We start from the raw sequence: 27,165 nt of genomic DNA, 5'->3' as shown, positions 1-27,165 counted from the left end.
CAGGGTTTGTACCCTGAAATTGTAGAAACCCTGGGGCGTATATTTAACACCAATTTTAAACCTTTTATTCCCTGATGATGGACAGCACTGTGTCCGAAACATGTCGGGAGTTTTGAATAACTGAATGTTTAATAAATAAGTGGAGGGAGACTGCAGGACTTTCATTTTACCTTGCATTAAAGAAGAGAATTTTTCAAATATACGTATTTTTAAATACTTTCAGTATTGCCAATTTTAATAGGGTACACAGAAAAACACCATTTGCATGCTTCTTAGCTTTGATAGAAAAAGATAACAAATTTGGTAGAAATTAGACAGCAACTGTCAAGTGGAGGGGCCTTCGTTCCAAAGGACAAACATACCCTATAAATTCAGTTAATTTACTTGCTGATCTGGTAGAAAAGTAATTAGGTATACGATTTATTAATATCTATATAATATAATTTTTAACACTTAAAAACTGATAATGGAGTATTCGTAATAATAATATATTAAAATTATCAAGATCGGTCGCAAAAATAACCCAGTGTCTTTGTTGTCCCCACTGACTGTCAAATAAGTAGTTGGCAACATGACGGAGCAAAGTTGACATTGTTGACCCTGTTTAAAACAAGCGGCAGATGCGAGAACGAACGCCCTACTTTCAGTAGGTTTGACTAGGCATCGGTTATCCATTTGTAATAAAAAATTACACTTCTGAGAATTTTGGACTTACGAAAGTATTCGGCTTATAATAGTATTTTCTTATTACATTTGAATTTTAGTTTAGTTTTACTGTTTCTTAGTGATAAAAACGATCTAGTTCCATTGATGGTAAGAGCATATTTACTCATTTTCGTAGTACTTCTTCAAATGAACTTATAATTCATCTACATGTTTAGGTTGCTGAATGTTGCTATAACCAAAGATTGAAAGCGCAAAAAAATCGAAGACTGTGTGTCACAATGGTTGCAAAGAACAAATGATTTTTTTATTATTTTCTTCAAAATTTTTTTTTGTTTTGTTTTTTAGACATATTATACATGTTTTGTTTAATATTTTTTCATTTTATAATCAATTTATTTTTAGTTTTAATAATTGGGTTATTTTTTCTTCCAAATACATTTTACCGCATAAGAAAAAGAGTGGTGTAAACATTCTAGATATGTCCTATTATGTCCAATAAATGACGTAAAATTTCCTAAAAGTACATACGTACATATAACATAGAATCCTACGGAAAGTGGACGTACTATATACGTCTACAGTAGTAGGTCTTTTAGGATACACTCTGTGTACGTATATTATGTAGTGAAGTACGTACGAAATGTGTGTGCTGTTTGGGAGGAAGCACCAGCAAAAAGAAAGAACTAAAACCGTAGCTTTTAAGTTTTAGAAGACTCTTGATAGTAGAAGAATGCCTTATCTGTAAAATGAGATAAGTATAGATTTAAGAAGAGACATATTGGTTATAAGTATAGTTAATAGATACCTAGTTGAGAGACTTAAATTACGTTACTTTGTCAATATATCAAAAGCTTTCTTTATTTTGAATCATGATCAGAATTCAAACATAAAAAAGTTAATAGCAAAGCAAAATAAATTTACTCTTTCCTACCGAATACTCTTCGAATCCGTACTTTTCATTCTGGTCACGGACGTCCCACTCGCCCAGCCGTATCCGGATATTCCCGTTTGCGGTTCTGAAACAATTTAATTTTGAAAACTTTTACCGAAAAAAAAGAAAAGTTGTAAATGTCATACGTAGCGACACAATGCGCAGCCGTGATGATCCACTTTTCATTTAGCAACGCCCCGCCGCAGGCCAATTTTTTTGTTAAAAATCCGGTCTTTATCAGGGCAACTTGCCAGGGATGCGAACCGAATCCCGTCGAATGCCCGCCTACTATCCTGTTGGATCTGGTGTGTAATTCGCCGCAACCTGAAAGAGATTAAAGAACATTTAGAGTCTTTTAGGATATTATAGACAAAACAGCCTTTTTTTGTGATATCTAGAAAAGTGATAAAAGAGTGAATATGGTGCAAGTGTATAGCTTATATCAACAGCTTATGATCTTTCTTTATTATAAGCTCATGGAATGTTGATAAACATGATTTTTAAGTCATTAAAATAACACCTGGCAATGTCATTAAATATCTATCAAGCCTAGTTTCTGATAACCATGGCACTAGGCAAAGAAGCGTTTCTTATGTTTATTATATGAGTAATTAATGTAATATGTTAAAATATAGATTATAGATATTACGAAAAATCATTTAACCCATAATAGATTTCTGTAAACTTTTTATATTTGGAGTTTAAAAAGTATAATAAAAAGGATACATACCTATCAAAAGGAAAATATTTAAAACATATAAGCTAGCTAGATGTAAATCCATGTATAGAGCTAATCGATATTTACTAATTTATAAAAAACAAAGCAATTATTGATGAAAAACAAAGCAACCAAACTTACAAACCAATTGATTCAGCTAACTGTTGGTTGAATTAGATGCTAAACCCACAATTAATTTGACATAGCTGCCTTCGAGGCTCCAAATGGATTTAATACCATTCAGAGAGACTAGATCGAGATCAATATACCACAGTTTTGTCAAAGAGTCTCAAAACCGCGCAAACTATTATAAACCAGACAACTTTATAATCGGATCAAGGCAAATATTAGTACTCAGTTAAGCCAAACTAATGTCCCGCCGATAAAATTAACAAATTAAAGAAACGTCTGAGATTACCTCAATGGACTGTTGTGAAAGAGCTCGTGCGCCCGCTATAACCCAAAGCTTTTCAACAAAACAATCCCAACTCTCTTCCTTCCTAGGTAAAGTATCCTTAAATCTATACCTATAATGGCAAAATTAAGTCATTTATCTCCTTCAGAATGACTAATGTAATGACAGCTTTATCATTGACAGACTATTAGTCTCAAATACACTGAACCGATCCTACACTACCTTATAAGACAGGAAGAAAGAAGCTTGTCTAGGTAAGGAAATGGAGTTTAATAACAATTCTTGCGTATTAATTTACCGAGCACTCGAAAGCCCCGCCTGGTCCAACGATTGAGGCTAAGAATGTTCTCGCAGCGCTATCTATTTGGCTGTAAAAACGATAAAAGCTAGAGACAGAAGTCTGTTCCTTACTATGAGGTATCTAGTAGTCGATTAGGTTGCGTCCAGGCCTCACATGCTAAATTATCACAGTATCTATGCGATCTGCTTTTGGAACTAGATTAAAACTCCGTCCTTGCTTAGATGCTCTTAGTGGACTATAGGCTGATAAGACTGATTATATTTATAAACATGTGATCTCAGGTCCCACAAGAATGTAATTTCCTTCTGATAAGGAGTGTAATGTAATGAGCTATAGTAATCTGTTCGTGTAGAAGATGCGGCTTTGAGGCTATAACCAGCGCTAAGGTAAGCTCCAGGGCTAGTACAAGATTGTATAAGAGACTTGGGGAATTGGTAAATTAAGACTACGTGATACAGCTTGTCTGGATGCCTGCCAACTCAGGTAACTATGACAATGATAAAGCAGGATCTCTTGGCGAAACTGCCAATTGGCCTGAGACCTACACTTGGCATATCAAAGGGCGTGACCGTCGCGTCGTTCAACAGTCTGCTCAATGTCAAGACTCTTCGGAGTTAGATGGAGTTTTTCAAGTAGACACTGGTACTGAAGATGCTATTTTGTCGTCCTAGATATTGAGGATAATTCGAAGAATTCTTGGTGTAGGGAGGGGAAAGAAAACATAATTTAAGTTATAGTAACTAATCTTTGGAGTTTGTTCAGTTTGACTTCAAACTAAAACCAAAGCACCTTAATAGATTCTCCAATGATCTTGGCCCCTGGCTCTCTTTCGTAACTAATCGATTGGGTCCCACAGGTGATGGCCGCCGATGTGCGCAAAACCCCTTAATAGCGCACTATACCTAACAATTAATCGATAGCAAAATCGCTCATTCACTCAATCCTCCACTAAAACTACAGGGTGTCCGGAAAAAGGAGGCCAATCCGCCGGCCACATATGGGGTGGACCAAAATAATGCGACTTTCGTTAGGCTATTTTTTAATTGGGCGCTCGGTATTCAATATACAGGGAGTCAAAATAAGAAATATCGAATCGTTTTTTTTTAAATAAGTCGAGTGTTTCATAAGATATTAAATTAAAATTTAGTATGAGGGGGTTTTTTGGAACGATAAATTCAAATCCGTTTACGGATTAGCTATACCTTGCAGAGGGCGCCACCTGCGATATATTGCATGTGTTAAAAATACCAAAACTTTTTTGTTTCCCTGTATAATAAAGTTCTAGTAAAAAATTCTAATTATCCGATCTTTTCTTGTAAAAAAAGTATTCTTAGTAAATGTCGGCCTGAGAATCCGTTTATTAGATATCTTAATTTTAAAATCTAGATACTTCTTTCTAAACAAATTGGCTGACCTCGGGATCCAGTAACTTTTTACGTACTGTCAAAGTAACAAATTTAAACGCTCTTGACGCTCTTTACAAGCTTCTCAATTACTCCTAAAATAAATCTACGTTTTTTAATTACTTATTTGTATTTGGTGTGTTTTCTTACAACTTATAAAACCATAATGACTTATAGACCAAGAAATGTACTCTTTTCCGAAATGGCGGATATGTTTTTGATGTTTGGCAAGTTTTAAATATTATTGTAAACGGTAAATACCTGTCAATTCTTAACTAGGAAAATGTGACTCCAATGCTAGTTTAGCCGCTAGACGCTATACCCAGACATTCCCAAATCGATTTTATCCCAAAAGAAAATATTTTTTAAATTCGATTAACTGCCTAAGGGAGACTGGAAGTTTCATCGAAAGACAGAAGGGGTAATTGCGGAGGACCTCGTGCGGTGCAATTAGGGCAAGAGGAAGAAATTTAAAGAATTGTCGAAGAATCACCAAACAATAGTAATAGTTTTGGCTGAACGGGTGAGAATTGAGAAAACTGAGATATAACATAATATTTTACGGAGTTCAACAACTTTACCCATTTCATCTTCACCCGAATACCCGACGATCCCGAGGCAAGACTTGCTTTTTGTACATGATTATGTGAAATGAATAATAGAAATGTGGATTTTATAAGGGCGATTTTGTTTACTGACGAGGCCACGTTCACGAGAAACGGCATGACAAATATCCATAACGCACACATATTGGCTGAAGAGAATACTAGGGCCATAGTTGAGACACATCATCAAGTGGGCAGGTGTTCTGGATAACTTTCTTTTAAAACCTGTCATTTTACCAGGTAATTTGACTGGTGATTAATTTCTGTTGTTTCTACATGAAATACTGCCTGATTTGCTTGATGATTTGCCTCTAAATTTAAGACAAAATCTTTGGTTTCAACTCGATGGTGCTCCGGCTCATTTGGCTATAAATGATAGGAACTATTTACATCAAGTATTTTCTAATCGTTGGATTGGTAGGGGTCGAGATGCTCCTGTTCCGTGGCCACTCCGTTCGCCCGACCTTATACCTTTGGATTTTTTAGTCTGGGGATGTATGAAAGTCTTGGTAATTAGTCATGATAATTTAAGGAAAAGAATCATTGCAGCTGGAGAGTATTTCAGGTTGAAACCAAATATTTTTCAAAGCCTTAGATTTTTATATATAAAGGGGGCTCGTATGTGTACACAAACAAATGGAGGTCACGTAGACAAATAATTTAGGGTGATTATTCTATGATTTTTATTATAATAAGTAAGTAAGTAATTTAGCATTAATTTAAAAAAATAATTTACGTTTATTTTGTTAACTTGTTAAAATGTATCTAGTTTTTAAAATTAAGATATCTAATAAACGGATTTTTAGGCCGTCATTCACAAAGAATACTTTTTTTACAAGAAAAGATTGGATAATTAGAATTTTTTACTAGAACTTTATTATACAGGGATACAAAAAAGTGTTGGTATTTTTAACACGTGCATTATACCGCAGGTGGCACCCTCTAGAAGGTATAACGAATCCGTGAACGGACTTCAATTTCTCGTTCCAAAGAACCCCTTCAAGAGTCCCATCCTCTTCCTTGATTCTGGATCACAGGACCTGGGAAACAAGACCACGAGCGGTAACTTTACACATGCTATTACATATCCCTATTACTATGCATATCTTTTACCTCACCAAAACCCACACAAAAAGAACAATAGGTAATGTGTAATCAATGAATCAAAATCGCTGGTCTGAAAATCGCTCTGTCAAAAAATAGATAATATAATGCAAAGACTAAAGAAGATGAAATCATCTATTAAGCAAAAATATAGTGGTGAACTCGCATCTCTAAACCAACTAATAAAAAGGTGAAACTAAATTAATTATTGTGCTTCCAACTCCATTATCATTTTATTTACCAATATTTCCATATGGCTCAATATAACCAACTGATGATGACGGTTTCTGATTATAACCAAATCTATCGTCATCCTGGTTATCCTGCTCTTCATCAAAATCCTCGGTAGAATGATGCTCTGGTCTGGGCCGATATATCGTTGGGTAACCATTAAGGTTTGGCCTTGGTCTACCTGGACCTAGACTATAATCGCTTTCGTGATGATGGTGAGTGGTTAGGAATGGTTTGCTGAGTGTTAAGAGGTGTATTAATGTCTGTTTTATATTAATAACTAATATTTTAGAGTAAGTAAGGATAAGTGTTAGTGTGTCTGGTATAGTAGAGTCATATTTTGTGAGTATTCATAATTTTTGTTATATATTGGGTGACTTTAAGGTTAAGGTCATTAATTACTTAATATGTTACAATTTCATGCCAAAGTCAGTTAGTAATTGTGAATAGCAGTCTCATATAAATTTTTGAATAGCATAACTGCAGTGAAAAATAATTGGGTTAGATAATATATAAGCTTCAGAATACAGAGACGCATAAGAAGGCGTGGATGGTAAATAAATTAAAAAAGGGAGCAGATTTTTCACATCTTCAGATGTGTATTCCATTTAAGCCATTTATTTAGAAACTAAGATAAGAAGATGACTTTGTTATATTATTGCAAGGCAAATTTAATACAGCAGTAAGACTCAATTACAGCTAATTGCAAATTGTATTGCTGCAAGGCAAAGAAATTCCTTTATTGGCAGAAGCTAAATACTTGCGGGTAATTTTGAGCTCTAAGTGATGGTGATAACTAAGAACTAATATTTGCAAATTATACAGATATTATTGTCAAAGTAGTATGAAGTAAGCTCTAAACACAATTTTATATCTTTTAACAATATAGAAGTAACCTCCTGAAAAGGAAAATCTTTTCATAAGTAGGTATCAACTTATATAATTTACTCTTCGGGGTTGGTTAAGTAATATTTAGGATAGGATACTAGTGATAATCAAGCATTGAATCATTATCGAAGCCTTTATTAAAATCAACATAAATAATGATAAATGTCTTCAGAAAAAGGTTGATATTACCCGAATTAGTACTAATAACTTTATATTAAAACTTTCAGAAATTTATCATACTGTATATAATATACAAAACCATATTATTGTAGTAACTAGAAAACATAGTGAAGAGGTAAGTAGAGAGACTGACACTATGTTAAATTATAAAAATATATAAGGTCGGCATTAATATATTTTTAAAAAGGGTTATCAAAATAAGAAACAAAATTTTAAAGAAACAATCAGAAAATACCAAACAAAAAGAGATCCCCATAATCCTTCTAATGTATATTCAGGTCCAAACTACAAATTTTCTAATAACATAACATCTCATCCGATAAAATTCTATTTGATGGAAATATTGTAACAAATTAGATTACTTCTTGTAATAGCTACAGTGAGAATCATAATGCAACAAGATATATTGAAAAAGTATAAATAGTACTGTCAAAGTACAATGCACAACACATAAACTTTTTTTACTGGTTATTTATAAATGTCAGGACAACGGAGGTTCTGCAATATAAGTTTGCTATAAAATGTTTCTTTACAGTTTTATCAAAGGATAAATGGAGATTGTCTTGGATTGGTGCGAACAGTAGAATATAGTACTTGCTGCAATGTTGTTAACAGCTGAATCTTTGGGCGCGGATCGCTTTCAAGAAATCAAGGGGGTTGGTTCTCAAATTATGGATTTAAACAAGTCACGTATTTCTAATATTATTTGTTTAAGCTTGCCAACTACAAAGAAGGATGAATTATGGTTCCAGGAAAACTTGGAACTTGAATTTTCCGAAATATGTGAAAAATGTGCTTTTTGAATATTCATTTTAATTCAAAATGTATAAAAGTTGTAAATCAATAAGAACTTAAAGGTAGTTATTAAATGACAATAAGTAGGATTAAATTGTCATGGAAGTTTATAAAATTATACTTAGTAAGCCTACAAGCTTTATTTGGCTGTAGTGGTCAATCAAATTAGTTCATGCACTAGAGATGACTCAGAAAAAATGGAACGTGATCACATCGAGCAAAGGGTTAATGTCAAAGCTTACGGGAAATATTGTTGTGCAAACAAATTTTTGAGTGGCCTAAACGCTTGAATGCAGGGCATTAATTAACCGAAAACAATCGTCGTCCAGTACAAAATTCAACCTCAAAAACGAATGAAGAATTGGGAAATTAATGCATGCTAATGATCGTCGAAGTATCCGAATGCTTGCTAAAATAACAGAAACCAATAAACTTTGCAAACATTCCTTAACATGTGTTATGGTTCAAAAGTTCAATCAAAAGAAAACACAAAACAGAACATTTGTATTTAGATGCTTTACAACATTGTTATTCAGATTTGATAGACAAGATTTGTGATGAGGTAAAGATTTTTCTTACCATCCCGAAACAAAGAAGTAATCTATGCATTCGAAGAGCAGAAGCTTACCAATCCGTAATAGGCAAATTCGAGTCCAAAGCAAGGATGATTGGCTTTTTCGATATTGGTAGCTTTGTTTACCTGTAATGGATACCCCGATAACGGATAAGTAGAATTTGCACATCAAGGTTGGATTCTGACGGTCTTACGTGAAGGAGTAAGAAAATAAAAAAAACCCAGTCTCGAATCACTTACCAGATAATATATCAGCTATACACTACGGCATAACTATATTGGAACATCCATCGTACTTGCTTGCTCTGGTCTCTCGTAATTTGTTTATATATTCCAACGTGAAACGAGTAATAAAATGGATAAGGTTAGAAAATATGGTTGAAGCAAAAAATACGGAAGTTCTCAACCAACAGTGCTTTGTGTTCCAGCATTCCAGCAGTGCTTGGAACAATGAACACGTCGTACAGAGCTATGTATATTTCCAAAGGAAGTGGATTAATGGATTAATAAATGCAAAAAAACTTCTGATGCGGTTTGTAACAAATGAAAATTCTTATAACTTTAGTTCGATTCTTGAATAGCCAGTATACTAAAAATTTATAAATCAGGTGCACAGTTCACAATAGAAGCATTTTTAAGGTAACTATACGAATATGTATGCATTTAGGGCATCAGTAAAATACCTCTTTCCTTCTAACTTTTTACACACTATGTTTTCTTTCAAACTTTGGGCATGGTTTCAATACAAACATACGTCACAGTATGTCCTTTAAGTATTTTATGTATGTGAGTTTTAGTTTAAACGTTGTAACTTGGTTATGTATAATACCAATAATTTCGGTCGAGTAGTAAATTGGTCCAGTCGAATATAAACAAAATAAATTCTCTTTAAAAAACCTACCTGCCAGCCTGATTAGAAAATGACGGCCTATCAACGTCATTTGACTCTGGATGATTTTCTTCCTGGCTAAGGTCCGGAGGGTAGACTCCTAGCAAATGATACACATCCGAGTCTTCGAGGGGTTAGTAGAAAATTATTATAAAAAAAATTTACATTAGTTAGCACATTTTCCTTTAAGCAATTTTATTTAATTTATGCTCAGAGGGTGCACTAAAAATACCATTATGCAATAACTTAAAACTTTGTTTCAGTTTTAATTTGATCCCATGGGGGTGAATAGTCTAGTTTGATTAAATGAATCCCCTGAGATATGCCTAAAAAGTTTAAGCTTAAAGCTTTTAGGCTGACGCGGTGTTAAATCTAATTTGCTATGCCAGAGAACTTTAGTATTTAATGTTGTCTGAGAGGTAAATGTTACAAAAGACATTTAATGTTGGCTAAATTAAACGCATAATGAATACTTACTAGCATTATGTAAGAGACCAACGTCCTGATGTTGAGTGTTTGTAGATGCGTGTGACGTAGCTGAATCTGAGGTATCTTTGTCCACGCAACACGCCCAAATCATTCCTCCGGAGCAAAGATCTAGGGGCCTGCCGCCCCCTAATACGCATGATATACTGAGCCCGCATTCGTACTTTACTCCTCGGTACCGGCAGGATTGTGGAATCACTGCAAAAAGATAAATAACGTTATAAGGCATAAAGTTTTAATAATGTTTGAAATTTTTTGTTTTTTAATTATTTAATACTCTTAACCGATTAAAAATAGTTTTGTTTATCTAGTTTGTATTCTTAATATTGACATATTTTATTAATATATAAACATTTGTTTACGAAAGCACTTCGGTACTCTAAAAAATAGAAGTGGACGCGATTTTGTAATAATGTTGTGAGTACACCCTCTGCAAAATACTGGCGCCTAAATAAGAACGCTCTTAGTTCCACATGGCCCTTTAACCCTTGGACTCCATTTCATACTAGCCACGAGTCTGCTAGAGAAAAAATCACCAATGAGAGGATGAAATGGTCAATCAAGTCATTTCCCTTCTTCGAATTCTTAGACGTAGATGGATTATATCCATACCTCATTCAATATAGGTCACACATACTTACTCTAGATATTATGAAATTATTTAAAAGCTGCCTGGCTTAGGGCTACGTCTCTAAGCATTGGCTGAAGTTTTATTTCAAAACCTGAAAGAAATGACTACACTGATCCTTAATCTAATTTATCGATCAGGCTTACCAATATAGTCATTTGCAATCATATTCAAATCTACAGACCTGACCATAATTCAGAAAGGTTAAGGGAGTTGTCAGAAATATAAATCCTTGGCTCGGTACGTTTCTAGATATCGAAGGAGCGTTTCTTAATGTTTTTTTCCAGTTATTATTCGAGCACTCGAAAGTCTTGATTCGTAATCTTTTATATAGATAGGAGCTACGTCAAGAGATGCAAAATCCGGCTGGCGGCAGATTTTTTGTGTTGGTATTAAACTGCAGACCACGGTGTAATTTTATTGTTAGTTGTGCTAGGTTTAAATATTTCATATGAAACTAGAACTGTTTCGCAGTGACTTAAAATTGACTACACTTCTCTAACCTTCTCTAAAACTATTGAGCCCTGAGAAAATCAGCCATGTGTTAAGATTTAAGATACCATAAAAATACCACAAAAATAATCTCTGTTGCCATTTTGTCTAGAAATAAGAGCAGGAAGAAATGCAGCACAACCTTGCAGTTTTTCATACCAAAAAAGAGAAACTTTATCCCATGAACCCTAGAACTCCCATCCTCTACGGCCTTCCTAAAATCCACAAACCTGATATACCCATTAGATTTCTCTTTCTTTCCGAAAGACCCGGTTCTTTCCTTTGTTGGTTCCCCTTGTTACAATTTATCCTCTTGGTTGAATGCTACGTTGAGAGATGTTTCAGGCTTTAGGAGTGATTTTTCTGCTATAAATTCTGTAGAACTGACAAACTTCTTGAAAACTGTCACCATTCCACAAGGTTCAAAACTGATTTCTTTCGACGTAAAAAACCTTTTTCCCAGCATCCCACCAGATGATTGTATTACTCTAGTTAGAGACCTTTTACTTAAGTATATAGGAGATACGTGGATGACATTTTTATGGTCTGGAATGGTAGTGACGTCGAAATGGCAGAGTTTCTTGGATTTATTAACTCTCTTCACCCCAATATTTTCTTCACCACAGAAGAAGAGGTAGATGGTAAACTGCCGTTTCTAAACGTCCTCGTTACCAGGAAAAACAGCAAATTAGAGTTTGAAATCTACCACACACCAACCACCACGGATAACGTTATTCAGTTTTCATCAAATTCTTCACCGTCTTATAAATTTGTTTCATTTAATTTCCTACTCTTTAACATCCCTTTGTCTAAGGAGGCTTACAGGTCGGAACTTAACATCAGTAAACACATTGCTTTTAATAACGGTTTCCCTCTCGCGCGCATTAATCAACTTTATTATAAATTTGTTAAGAAATATAAATATAGTAAAATACATGAGAAAACTCAACAAGTATATCGGTCCATGTCATTCTTCGGTAATACCTCACACCATTTACCAAAGTGTTTTTAAGCCTTTTCATTTAACTATAGCCTTTAAAACAGTTAACAATTTTAAAGGACAATTAATCAAGGTTTTGGACAGATCTGACTTCTTCTCTAAATCAGGGGTGTATGCTTTAAAGTGTAACGACTGTAACGCAGTATATATTGGACCATCAGGCCGAAAAATATCCAATAGAATTAAAAAACATACGGCCTTTGTGGTAAATACAGAAACACGGATGTTACAGAAACCAAATCAGCGTTCGCTAACCATCTGCTAGCTACATCCCACAGTTTCACTCCACCTGATGGAGCTGACATACTCCATGAATGCTCTAAAGGGAAGAAGTTGGACCTGTTAGAAAAACTCTAAATAACTAGAGCTAAGAAAAGTCCTGTTCTTGTGTGTGTAAATTACATTTTAATATTTCAACCAAATTTTTTTGTTTATTATTGTTTTTAGTTTTACAGTATATGTGTAGATCCTAAGGTAATTTTATTTTATTTCGCCAATGGTTGTATATTAAACACCCCGTTTAATTGTTTTTAGGCCTGATGATGCCCTGCTTATACAGGGCGAAACACGTGTAGCCAATAAAAGTTTGCTTATGAGACCGTGACATTGTTTTTTGTTTGTTTGCTTACATTTTGTGTGGTGTCTTGGAGAAAATGGATGAGGATTTTATATTAGAAATAAGAATGGTTAAAATAAGTTATTAAATTCATGTAAGTTAATAAGAATGTAAGCAACTTAACCCAACATTCCGACCTAGTTGTACCCAAACTCGATTAAGGACCATCCGATCAAATATCGGATCATCACTCTGATCATGGTTTAACAGTCTTCTATGACTAGCACATATGGTTGCTAGCAGCTACAGCTTTGGCTGTAGTTTTATCTCCTTTTTTTTAAATCATCGGTTCCTTTGTGAAATTCCCATAGAAATAATTATAATAAAATTTGGTTACTGATCTGGTTGCGCAATAGTTTATTTTTGGTTATATTAGGATTATACTGAAATAAGCTATAAATTGATCATGCTTCTATAAAAGCATGGTTCCAAGTCCTATATTAGCAATTAGGGCGTACTATTGATCCTAGCATAATATATCTTAATAAACAAAATATACGTTTTAATGTAGCTTGAAGCCTGTCAGTAGCATTCTTTGAATCTAACCTTTATATCAATATACTCCAATTAAATGAGTAGTGGCTGTCTGAGATGTCTGAGTTAAGTGTGTAACTCACATACAGGGGTTCAGTCTAATATCCAAATGTTATCGGTTTGACAGATTATATGTCAATGTTCTGCCACAGAAAGTTAAATGAAGGCGAATTTTATGGTCAGGGATGAACTGTAGTCAGTTTCTTGTTTTTACAATCTATAGATCACCGTTGGGATATTTTAACACATTTATGAGATGTGTTAAGATTTTATTTTCAGGGTTTCTTTACCATTGCCACGGATGACTGGTTTGATCTAGTCACAGCCACAGAGGGTACTTAATTACTTTTTACAGTTCTTTTTAACTCGCTTATTGCTGCTTATTAGAACCTTTTTTAACTTCTGTCAAAATGGGTAGGTACCTACTGTCCGGCGCTTAGCATCATCCAAGTAGTTTGATGCATCATGCATCTTAAACAGAAATGAGAGGGAGAGATACTTATTCTCTTCAAACAAGTTATTCAATAATACACCAACTAGTGTAAGTATTAGCTAATAATTTCCAAATTTCTCGTTATATATACCGCAAGTGAAACTAAGAAAATAGAGGCAAATATTCTTTTTATTATCCAAACGAATAATCATGCCAAGACTATACTAAAGATAATCAAGGAATTAACTTCACATAAATAATGTGTCAGGGAAATGAGGCGCTTTTCAATGTGCCTATAAGCGTGAACCAGTTTACCCTTTCACCCCAAGGAGCCCTTTTAGATTATTTAGTAATTGTGGGTCCCGCTTTGCTTTCAGTGAGGTAATTTTCAGTAAAGTGCACCTAGTTATAGAAGGTATGAATAATGATACGAAGAAGGACCGTTATGATTCGGATATGATATGATTTAACTATTACAAAGATCCTGATTATTCATCGTATTATAAAATTAATCAACTTGGCTATTTGATTTTAGGGTACGTGATTTTAGAATACATTCTACTATTACGGAAATCGGTGACTAAGCATTTAATTATAGAGAACACTATAGGCTCAAATACTACGGACTTGTATCTTAAGTGTGCTATACTTTTTAATGAAATTACTAGATGTCAGTTTATCTGTTTTAGGTTGTATGGGATTGTTCTTGGATCTGTTCTTTTTTTGACATATGCCGAAGAACTGCCCAACTTTCATCCTAATTCCATTTTTTACTAATGCTGTTTATAATGAATTGATCGACGTATGCACTCCTTAATTGCATAATCTTTATTAAATTTCCAGTAAATTAATACTTATACCTAAAATGTTTGTACTGCAGCATTGTTCTATAAACTTGATTACGCATATGAGTAACAGAGAATGCTGTAAGGCCCTAAGTCTTTTCTGACTGCCAAAACTCAAACATTATGGCAGTCAGTAACATTTTACTAGAGGTCACAAACTCTTCCGTTTACGCAAGAAAATAACCTTTCAATTAATTATCCTTTTAAATTATGTAATACCTTGTCAGCTACGGTTAAACACCTGTTTCATAATTAGTTTAAATTCTGGGCTAAAAATGTATTAATTTTAACTGTGTTTTATTCATTTAAGAAATTCTTGGCTTTCATAAGTTAAAGACTGCTACGTCGAAAATCTCTTATAATTTAGATGTTAAGTATTTTAACATATTTTACATTGTAAATAATGTAAGATTAATGTTTTAGCACAATTCCAATTTTTTTTGCAATAATGAATGAATTTAATTTACTTGATAAAAATCTTGTGTGAAGAGAATTTCGTTTAAGAACAACCATTTATTTTGTCTACATTGATATGATTGATAACCGACGGTATATAAGACGTATCTGAAAAAGAGAATATATTTTGCTCTATCAGTTCAAAATATTTTTAGCGCTGTCGCTGATATAATGCGTTAACGCTCTGGATATATTTTTTTTTTATTTTCTATATAATCCTTATTCTTTTTGCAGTATGGCTCGGTAAACTTATACAGGGTGGCCCATCGAAAAGAGTCCAGTAAGGTTTAAGGCCCTTTTTTAAAAAATTTTAAAGAATGCTCGGACCTGTCAATTTTTGATTTAGGGGGGATAGTTTCTTTTAATACTTTTAAGCCCTTAACATCAATCCATTGGCGAGGGTTACAACCACCCTGAAAATCTTAGCGCTAGTTTTTAGAGGTTCTTGATTTACAAAACAAAAATGCTCGCACTGGTCGATTTTGATTTTGGAAAAACGATTTTTTGTTTAAGTTTTTAACCCCACAACTTCAATCCCTTAGGGGAGGGGGCGACATTCACCCTTATTTTTCAAACGGGAAGGAGTGTGTTCTGATATATCTTTTAAAAGGGCATTCAATTTTCTTCAACAATCTTCAGTAAACAAGTTGATGTGAATTAGTTATTTCTGTGCTTTTAATTCGATTCGATAAAAATGGTTTATTCTATTGCGGAGAGAGCGAAAATTTATTGAATTATACCTTATAAATAATCAATGTACAAGACTAACGGCAACTTTGTTTAATAAAAGACATGCAGATAAACACGTAGGTCGTACATCATGCTTATATCCTAGAGTTAGTGGTAAAATTTCGAGAAACTGGTTCGGTGGCAAATAAAAAACGGAATATTGAAAATCCGTTATTGAAATAAATATATTGAGACCGCCGTTTACAGTTTTATGGAATAATGTCTGGACTAATTTAAAATAATACCAACTATCTTTTAAATGTTTGCTTCTCAGACGAATGTTCATTTTTTCTCAACGCCACTGTCAATCGTCATAATTGTCGGTACTGGTGCGACACGAATCCAAGGATCAACCATGAGTTTCATACTCAACACCCTCAAAAATTAAACATTTAGGGTGGTATTTTTGGCGATCACATAATTTACGCAGCGACCATTTTTCTTATCGGGAAATTTAAATGGAGATACGTACTTAAATCTTTTGGAGAATGACGTTAACCTAGCATTGATTGAAATTATGGAAAACGACCAACGCTACCATGAAGAAAATGCGATATTTTAGCAAGACGGGGTTCCTCCCCATTATTATGCAATTTCTGGATGAAAAGTTTCCTGGTAGATTGATGGGGAAAAGAGGTGCTATCGAATGGCCCGCGAGATCACCCGTTTTATCTCTTCTTGATTTCTTTTTGTGGAAACATCTGAAATTAAAAATGTATGCCACCCAACCTGAATCGTTAGAAGATTTACGGAACCGCATCATTCATGAATGCCAACAAATAACACCCGATATTGTGAATGTCGCCCCCGCTAAGGAGTTGAAGTTTTAGGGTTAAAAATTTAGACAAAAAATCCTTTTTCTAAAATCAAAAATCGACAGGTAAACTAAAACCAAAAACCTCTAAAAATTAGCGCTAAAAGTATTAAACAATGGTATTGTTTCAACATTTTTGACAAGCTGTCATACTGCTAAAACTAAAGTTAGAAATTTCAAACTTGGCACTTGTAACTAGAATAAAAAGATCTTTAACATAAGCTATCACTTAACCCTCACTCCTATTTAAGATTTTGAGGGTGGTTGCAACCCCCGCTAAGGGGTTGATGTTAAGGAGTTAAAAGTATTAAAAAAAATGTCCTCCTAAAATCAAAAATCGACGGGTCCAAGTAGTTTTTAATTTTTTTTTAAAAAAGGGCCCCCTGGCTGGATTGTTTTCGATGGGCCACCCTGTATACATTCGTTCAAAAAAATATATTATTTTATGAAAAGGTTGAATAAAGGCTAGACAATCAAGAAAGATTCGAACTTAATGTTTTAACACCGCTTCTAGAATGCTGTATATTTGTTTTATATTTTACAGGTTTGTTGTAAACTAGTGACATCCCCGAAATAAAAACAGTGGAGAAAACGCGTTTTTTCAAGTGAAACATCCTGCGGTTTATTAAATATTTAGATAAAAGATAAAAGTCCCCTTGATTGCTATTCCAAGCAATTTATTGCTTACTTTAATTGTCTTTAATAAAGATAAGTGCGTCTTCTAAAGGCCCTAAAAATAAACCAACAGGCGGTATTGATCAATATCCCGATTTTGTCCTAAAGGATTTTATTGGTATATTGCTTGCACCTTTATGCTGTTTATTTAATAAAACAATAAAATAACAAATAAAAATAAGTAACAATATCAATTTTATGCATATTTTCAAAGATATTCAACGTATGATGGATATAGAGAAAAAAATGAAAACTCCAAGTCTCAGTCTCAAAATGTCTTTTTAATTATTCAGGTGACATGTTTCGCTAATGAAGCATCATCAGACCTTATAGCTAGGTGACCTGCTAAGTACAGAGAGTATGATGGATATTATGAACATATTATGATCAAATATCTCAAGATATGTTATTTTTGTTCATCAATATGATTTTATGCAAGAAAAGTAAGCTTTTATTAATTTTTGTTATCTTTCAACATTTATATGTTTGCACTGTTCTGGAGAGTCAAAGGGAAGCATATGTGATTTGCACAGATTTTCAGAAAGCGTTGAAGTCGCTCAGTATACATATATTTTTACAAAAGTTAGAAAATGAAATTACTTAAATCGTAAATTTTATATAGGCTATAGTTTATGTCTTCTTTATTTGTCTGTTTTACGTCTTTAGGAAAGAGATAGGAAGATAATTCGCAAAAACCAAAACCCAAACATATTTTTTTTTAAATAATAAGATTAACAATGCCTTAGAATTTTTAAACATGAATAAACGGGAGAATTTTTAATTTCTTTTATTTAAAATCTTGTATTTAATATCTTCCATAAATGGCATTTTAAGGGAGTAAAAAAATATTTCCTCAAATACGTTAAAAGTTTATGTTTCGTTGTTTCTCAAGATTTACGAAAATGATGATTCTGGCTATTTCTTAAGCCCTGAAATTTTATTATACTTGTCAGTTCGTAGAGTAGAGTTAGTAGAGTCGAAAGAAATATTCTGCTTTTGTTTGCAAATTTGGATGTTTTATTTTTAACGCCCGTTAAACAAAACGCTTTGTTATTTTCTTTTTTAAAAAATATCTCTTATTGAATAGTGTAATGTCCGACCAATATCATTTGATTTGATCACGATGGTTATGGAGAATTACATTTCTTTGCCGTTAGGTAAGCTATCTCTGTTTATGGGAACAAAATGGTCCTCCTTTTTAGCTGCACAAAATAAAAAGGCCATCGGTATACCTGTATTAACTATAAGAGGAATATAAGCAATAGAGAACAAGCTTCCATGATCCTTGGCTTTGTCAAATTACATCCAATATTGAATTGTTGTATTTCTATCTAGATAAAAAAATGTACTATTTTAAAGACTGAGAGAAAGATAACCTCTTATATCTGATTTGTGCAAATCAATTTTAAATTATATTTTTTCGTTTTCCTTGGATGAGTGATCTACTGATTAAGATTTTTAGCATGTATCATCATTATCATCATATAGAAGCTTTGTCTCTGTCACGCCATTCTAGTAATCTCTTCGTCCATCTATTACCTAACATTTTTGCGAATTGGCCAGCCCAGTTCCCTTGTAAGTGTTTGATTCTTTCAATTGCACCTATAACTTCGTTTTTTATTCCAAATGTTATCTCGCAATGTTACTTTTGAAAGAGACCTCTTTAAGGCTCGTTGGGTTATTCTTGAATTCTTGAATGAGTTTTTGTATAAAAGTACGTATTTACAAACTATATGCCAGTGCCGAGAGGATAGACTGGTCAACACCTTTCAGACACATCGGTATATCTGATCTGAATACATATCTCAGCCTACCGAAGGCAGTCCAAATCAGTTCTATCCTTTTCGCTAGTTATTCGCAATCAGATTGTCCCATTCCCATTCGCATCTCGGGTCCCAGATATTTGTAAGATGTTATATATTCAATTTCTTTTCTTTTTAGCATTAGACTACAGTTTGTTTGCCATAAATAGGTATTGGCAATATTGAGTTCTAAGCCTAGTTCTTGGGCTGCGAGACCGTCTCGTTTGGCTCCTTAGATCAGTATGATATCGTCGGCGAACGGTAGGTGGTTCAGCTTTTTTCCATTCATGTGTAGGCCTTTATTGTTTAATTCAATATTTTTTAACATACAGGGTGATTGATGGTTGATGGTACCTTAGACGTTTACGGAGAACGGAAAATAATTTTTTTTTGAAAATTTGGCAACATGGCCTTTAGCTGATGATCTAACGATTAAAAATATTTTTAGCGATGCAGCGTTGCCGCTTATATCAAAAATTAGTAGCAAATTTGTTATTTTCAATGGAATATCCTGTATATTTTTTTATTTTCCGATCCGCTATCAATTTATGATTGGTTTTGTATAAGGTATTCCTATACCTATCTTTAGTGGTTTTCGAGAAATTAATTATTTTCTTTATTTTTTGACCAAAACATAGCTCCAAATACATTTGTATTACTACGGCACTGGAAAGCGCAGAACCTTGAAATTATAAACGTAATTTATGGAAGTATTCTACATTATTGTTTACTATGAAAATTTGTTCTACGTTGTACAGGGTTGCTCAAAATTAGTGATTTTATCGCTAGATACAAAAATGGTAAAAAGTGCATTTTTTTAAATGGAACACCTTGTATATTATAACATATTCTAAAAGGAAATTAAAATCCCTATCTAAAGAGGTATTATGTTTCTATATCGAAGTAGTTCGGTTTCGGAAATAAAAGCAATTTTTATTCTATCTGCAAAACTTTACAGAAGCAGAAAATTGCTTCTGTAAAAATCGGAATATTTTGACATATTTGCTTTAGTTGGCCATGAAAGGTCATGATAAAACAATGCTATGCTATTGATGTTTGACAGTGACATTTAGTTGATTAATAGTAAATACGCTTGGGTGTTTTTTTAAAATAGTGACCTAAAAATTCATTAAAATGGAAAGAAATAGTTATTCAAATGAAGTTTTGATGAATCTATTTATTATTCATGGACAATGTGACAAAATTGTAGCAAGAACATGCAGAAAGTTCAATGAAATGTACCCGAATTTACAAAAAATGGATAAAAGAAAATTTGTGCAAATACAAAATAACTTTATACAATTTGGTTCACAACTTAAAAATGATACAAGTTTGCCCAAGCCTGTAACGTCTGATGCGGACAACATCGTGAATGTTTTAGCCTACTTTCACGCATATCTACAAGCTTCCATCCGGAGTGCAGCAGATGATTTAGGCCTAACTTATTATTCTGTGCAAAGAATTCTGAACGACAATAATATGCATCTCTTTAAATATTCAGAAGTTCATCAGCTGAAACCGGATGATTACCAACGTCGCATTCAATATTGTGATATACTTCTGACACGCACTCAAGAGGATCCAAACTTTCTAAAAAAAATAATATGGACAGACGAAGCAAAGTTTTCTAGAGAAGGTATTTTTAATAGAAGAAATCAACATTTTTGGGCTAATGAAAATCCACACGCGGTTAAGGAAATGGGCTTTCAAGAAAAATTTAGTTTTTTTTTTGTTTACCAAAAGACAATCAAATAGCTTTTTTTATTTACGAGGGGTCATTAAACTCCCATAAATACATTCAGATTTTGCGCTCAGTAGTAAAAGATTTTCTGGAAAATTTAACGCTTGAAGATTATCGCATTTGCTGGTTCCAATTGGATGGGGCACCTGCTTATTGCACTGAGGAGGTGATACGTGAGTTATTTGAGAAATTCGATGACCGCTGGTTTAGGCGTTTGGGACCATGGGACTGGCCTGCGAGATCATCTGATCTTACACCACTTGATTTTTACTTTTGGGGTAATTTGAAGCAAATGGTATACAAGACACCGGTAAACAGTAAATAGGAACTACGTCAACGAGTTATCAATTGCATTGGTCAACTAGATCCTTCTGAAATACAAGCAGCGACAACACATGCTGTACAACGCAGGATTTTGAATTGCTTAGAAGTCAATGGCAATCATTTTGAAAATTTATTGTAAATTACTTATAATCTTGTATCATTTTTAAGTTGTGAACCAAATTGTATAAAGTTATTTTGTATTCGCACAAATTTTCTTTTATCCATTTTTTGTACCTTCGGGTACATTTCTTTGTACTTTCTGCATGTTCTTGCTACAATTTTGTCCATGAATAATAAATAGATTCATCAAAACTTCATTTGAATAACTATTTCTTTCCATTTTAATGAATTTTTAGGTCACTATTTTAAAAAAACACTCAAGCGTATTTACTATTAATCAACTAAATGTCACTGTCAAACATCAATAACATAGCATTGTTTCATCATGACCTTTCATGGCCAACTAAAGCAAATATGTCAAAATATTACGATTTTTACAGAAAATTGCTTTTATTGCCGAAACCGAACTACTTCGATATAGGAACATAATACCTCTTTAGACAGGGATTTTAATTTCCTTTTAGAATATGTTATAATATACAGGGTGTTCCATTTAGAAAAATGCACTTTTTACCATTTCTGTATCTAGCGGTAAAATCACTAATTTTGAGCAACCCTGTATAACGTAGAACAAATTTTCATAGTGAAAAATAATGTACAATACTTCCATAAATTACGTTTATAATTTCAAGGTTCTGCGCGTTCCAGTGCCGTAGTAATAAAAATTTATTTGGATCTATGTTTTCGTCAAATATAACGAAAATAATTAATTTCTCGAAAACCACTAAAGATAGGTATAGGAACACCTTATACAGAACCAATCATAAAGTGATAGCGGATCGGAAAATAAAAAAATATACAGGGTATTCTATTTAAAATAACAAAGTTGCTACTACTTTTTGGTATAAGCGGCAACGCTGCATCGCTAAAAATATTTTTAATCGTTAGATCATCAGCTAAAACCCATGGTGCCAAATTTTCAAAAAATTATTTTCCGTTCTTCGTAAACGTCTAAGGTACCATCAACCATCAATCACCCTGTATATTCTATCAGAGTTGTGAAGAGATGGAAGAATATATATAAATCGCTTTGTTGGACGCCTTTTTCGATCGTGAACCAATCTGTTTCAGAGGTAATCTTATTCGCTACATATGCCTATTTTTATTTTTTTATTTTATTAATTCGTTCTAAAGAAATATGAATAAACGTGGCTGGCGATTTCTAAACTCTGAAATTAAATCTTGCCATTTTGTTTAATCTAGTCCTGGTAATACTGATAGTTTTGATAACAATGGTTTATATGCTGTAAGAAACAATTGAGTTAGTGAGTCTTTATTATTGACATAATAATTCTGCTAGAATAGCGGCACGTGTTTTTAATTGTAATCATCCTGATAAAAGGGTAAATTATCCTTATGGTATGTATTTGCTGACGAAGTTTTAAAAAACAGGTTCAGTACAAAACAGAAAAAATTAAATTCGGAATCCAGTGAGAAATGAAGTGTAGAAATTGCAGTTGGGATGGAACTTGATATCTCCTCGAAAAGTTGCTACCGCATCTGGCGTATTTCAAAGTACCTTTCACAAAATTTTAAAATTTTCAAACACAAATATCATGCCTACAATATCAAACTAGTACATGAGTTAAATAAAGATGATAGTGATCGTTGTGTACAACTTTGTGAGTAATTTAGTGAAAGGTTAAGTCGTGAGTGAAATTTTCTGTACAAAGTCTGTTTCTCGGACGAATGCTCTTTTTAGTTACATGGTGAAGTCAATAGACACAATTGTCGATATTGAAGCGAGAGTAATCCTCATTTACTTCGAGAAATACATACGCAACGATCTCAAAAACTTAATGTATGGCTGGTGTCTTTTTATTAATACAAATATTAATGCTCAAAATTACTTGGAAGAACCAGAATAACTAAGTTACTTGAACAAGATGATAACATTCTAGAAAATGAAATGATGTTTTCACAAGATGGGGCACGACCACATTATGCTTTTGCCATGTTGTTCATCGTTTTTTGTAACGACGTATTTCCTGGACTACGTATTGGCTTGAGAGGTACCATAGAATCGCCTGCTAGATATCCGAGTCATCTAAAAACCAAAGTCTTTGCCACAAAGCCTGAATCTCTTGACGATCTTCGAAATAGAACTGTTAACGAATGTCAAATAATAACTAGTATTTTGTATTAATGTGCTAGTATTTTTGACGTCAGAAAAACCAAATTTCTGTCATTAAATGCTCTCTTACTCGGACACCCTATATATGTGTCACAATATGGAAATGTATCATAAAGTCGAATTTCCTTTTTATAGTATATGAATACTTAGAGCTTGTACCATATGTACTACATTCGCATGTCGACCATATGTACCGGGTGTCCAAATAAGAAAGGACGCCGGCTGTATCTCGGAAACTATTCATCGCACAGCGCAAAAAAAAAAATTCTTAGGAAAAGTGGATAAAAAAAATGACTGAAAAATATTTACAAGTTCCTAAAACTACCACAAGAGTGCGTAACTGCACAGTAATTTCAAAAAATTCAAATTTCATCTAAAATAGCCAGTATTAGGTACCATTTTGAAAACATCAGAATAATCTTCATTAATTTTGCCTTAATTTGGCTAAAGAATTTTCTTCATATCTCCAATGAGAAGAAGGGTGGGGGAAGATCATAAATAATGCAACTTTTTAATCGCCCTGTACTCAGATTCTTTATTAAAAGTAATTCAAGTGGGTACTCGTTTAAAAGGAAATTAAAAGGGCTTTCAAAATATGCACCTGTCAATGTCACTTTGTTTTCAGTGAAGTCGCCAGAGGGCGTTGTTTAACAGAGACTGGGTTTTTAGAGATTTTCTCTAAAAAGTTAAATGCAATGATATGATTTTTTCTCTGCGGTTTCGAAGACTTAGAACATGTGAAAGCCGCGTTTCGATATCTCCATTTGTTTTCGAGTAAATTAAAACAAAATTTAATTTTTAATATTTAAATTAAAATAATCTATTTTTCAAATTTTAAATATTATTAGCAATATTAGGGCGGTCTGACAGAATATTATCAAAAATTACTGAAAATAATTTGAAAGCTCATAATCATATTTCCACTTAAAAATATTTATTAAGCATTATTTATTAATTCTATTTGAATATTATTGTTATATCAAGAGGCCTATGGAAATATAAACAGAAACAAAGGATTGGAAAATGTCATTTAAAGTTACTTAAATTGACAGTTGTCAGTTTTAAGTTATTTCTTATCTGTAAGTGTTTTTTTACTACAAATTAATAAGTTTAGAAATGAAAATTCCAAATGAAATAGCCTATAATATGCTAGCAGTTTATTTCGAATGCAATCATAACTTAACGGTTGCCTCTCGAATATATGCTATGATCAGATCGTCCAGAGCGACGTCTTCTGTTAAGAGGTAAATGGATACTACCATTTTCTCGCAACCGAGTAGCTAATCTTGCAAATGTCCTTTTCGTATAATGTCTCTGTTCTGGATACCGCAGAGCATATATATTATTCTAGAGGCATCCGTTGAATTCTGATTGCATTTAAAATAAACTGTTGTCAAGTCGGGGGAGTTTAATTTTTGTAACGTTTTTTTTTTTCAGATTGATCAACGTTGCCATTCGCCTAAAACGTCTAATAGGCCATCTACCGTGAATCACCCTGTATATTAATGTGACTCAATATAATATGTAAAAACGCTGAGACAAACTTATTCCGACTTATCTAATCTGTCAATTCCTGCTAATTCTGAATCATTTGTTAAATTAGCTATAGGTACTTATATTTAAAATTTGAAAAATAGGTTATTTTAAAATTACTCGAAAACAAATGGAGATGTCGAAACGTGGTTTTCACTGGTTTGTTAGTATGTTTTAAGTCTTCGAAACCGCAGTGAAAAAATCATATCATTGCATTTAACTTTTTAGAGAAAATCTCTATAAACTCAGTCTCTGTTAAACAAGGCCCTCTGACGACTTCACTGAAAACAAAGTGACATTGACAGGTGCATATTTTGAAAGCCATTTGAATTTCCTTTTAAACGAGTACCCACTTGAATTACTTTTAATAAAGAATCTGAGTACAGGGCGATTAAAATGTTGCATTATTTATGATCTTCCCCCACCCTTCCCATTGGAGATATGAAGAAAATTATTTAGCCAAATTAGGGCAAAATTAATGAAGATTATTCTGATGTTTTCAAAATGGTACCTAATACTGGCTATTTTAGACGAAATTTAAATTTTTTGAAATTACTGTGCAGCTACGCTCTCTTGTGGTAGTCTTAGGAACTTGTAAATATTTTCCAGCCATTTTTTTTTGGCCACTTTTCTTAAGAATTTTTTTTTCAACGCTGTGCGATGAATAGTTTTCGAGATACAGCCGGCGTCCTTTCTTATTTGGACACCCGGTACATATGTATGTACCATTCTATACTTTTTTCTATTAGTGATTTCATTACCTGGAGATGACAATTTGTTCCGTATCCGGTTCGGCTACCTGTTTGTTCTCTTGACTGATAAAGGTCAAATTTATTAGTAAACGGCATAACTTGGTAAATTGCTAATAAATTTAGCATATATATAGTTCTTTAATTCTAAATTCTTTCATAAATTGTAGATAAGGCATGAAAGGATCTGCACCATAAAATAAAATAAATAAAATTTTATTACATCCTGTATGGAATGAGAAACGGAATGAAAATCAAATCTTATATTTTATACCTATATATAATACCAATATTTGAATATTATTATCTAGAGAAATATCTATTTCAGCTATTGAATTATGCATAAAAGAAAATAAAAATTATTTTACTCTGAGTTGCTAATATACTTATCATCTTATTACTATTAAAGGTATAAATCTTAATTTAATCACCAGAAAAATGTAAACTTTCTTCAAAGTGTTTTGCTTTAATGGCATTTTATTATTCTAAGAATTCTAAGAAGGGCATTAGTCAGGTAAAAATGTCCTGGTTTGGTCTTAACACCACAATAAATCCAATAGCAAATTATATTCATCAATTTAATATAATGTAACTTACTTCTACCCAACATATCCATAAGCGTATCCTGACTCCCCGTCCCCATCACTCCGCTCCTTTTTCCCAAATTATCTAAAAGAAGCAGCTCGTGAGCCTGCTTCTCGTTCGGCACACTCCTCACACCAACACATATCACCGATAAAAATATCACTAAAATCGAAATCGCTCTATTTAGATTTATCACAAAGAAATCGTGATGCGTCTCCATGATTTTTTTAAGCAATTAAAAAACCCGAAACGAAAACCACACTAAACTACTACATTATTGGGAAGGTGCAAGAGTGTGTCTGATGACTGGGTTAGTGAAACCGAAACTGAAGAAGTTGAGGACTTTCCATCGCGGCCTGTCTTCGCGAAAAACTACCGAAGACGATTCTTCGGGTGGCGTTTGGTTATGGTCCGATGGTAAGTGAAAGCTGATGCATTAGTATGAGTTTTATAGTACGAGGGCGCAAGTTAGATTTTATTGAAGTAGTATTAAGTGCAATATATCGGGAGAGTTAATTTGTTTTTGCATCCTTAAATTGTAAAATTTTATTACACATTTATTAATCATAATCGAATAAAATTCTAAGGAATGCGGTAAAGATTAGTGCTGGAAGTGAGTTGATTAAATTGAATGCTTAAAAATAGACTAAAGCTGAGATTGCCAAAAAGCAGGTACCTATTAAGTTTTCTTTGCTGTTTTTTTAACTTTAAAGGCAGAATATTAGCACTTAGAGTTAAATCGTAAATGGATAAGTTTCTCGGGATATTC

The 27,165-nt window shown here is 33.2% G+C and overlaps 1 protein-coding gene across 4 annotated transcripts in view; it reads right to left on the bottom strand.

Annotated features, from left to right (window-relative positions):
- Nucleotides 1–27,165, bottom strand: part of LOC126750219 (serine proteinase stubble) — a 113,504-nt gene that overhangs the window by 4,392 nt on the left and 81,947 nt on the right. The window contains exons 1-6 of one of the 4 annotated variants that reach the window (XM_050459767.1): nt 26,409–26,762; nt 10,178–10,384; nt 9,713–9,824; nt 6,385–6,611; nt 1,744–1,921; nt 1,598–1,682 (exon numbers count right to left, since the gene is read on the bottom strand). In XM_050459767.1, the coding sequence (XP_050315724.1) occupies nt 1,598–1,682; nt 1,744–1,921; nt 6,385–6,611; nt 9,713–9,824; nt 10,178–10,384; nt 26,409–26,616 (1,017 nt within the window). In that variant the 5' untranslated portion in view covers nt 26,617–26,762. Of the gene's footprint in view, nt 1–1,597; nt 1,683–1,743; nt 1,922–6,384; nt 6,612–9,712; nt 9,825–10,177; nt 10,385–26,408; nt 26,763–27,165 lie in introns of those variants that run through there. The other 3 variants (XM_050459769.1, XM_050459768.1, XM_050459770.1) reach the window with 3 other exon arrangements.

This window comes from Anthonomus grandis, chromosome 2 (assembly GCF_022605725.1).
Source record: "Anthonomus grandis grandis chromosome 2, icAntGran1.3, whole genome shotgun sequence".
Taxonomy (NCBI): Eukaryota; Metazoa; Arthropoda; class Insecta; order Coleoptera; family Curculionidae; genus Anthonomus; species Anthonomus grandis.
Note: the sequence above shows the minus strand (reverse complement) of the source record. Positions and strands in the feature narration are given on the sequence as shown.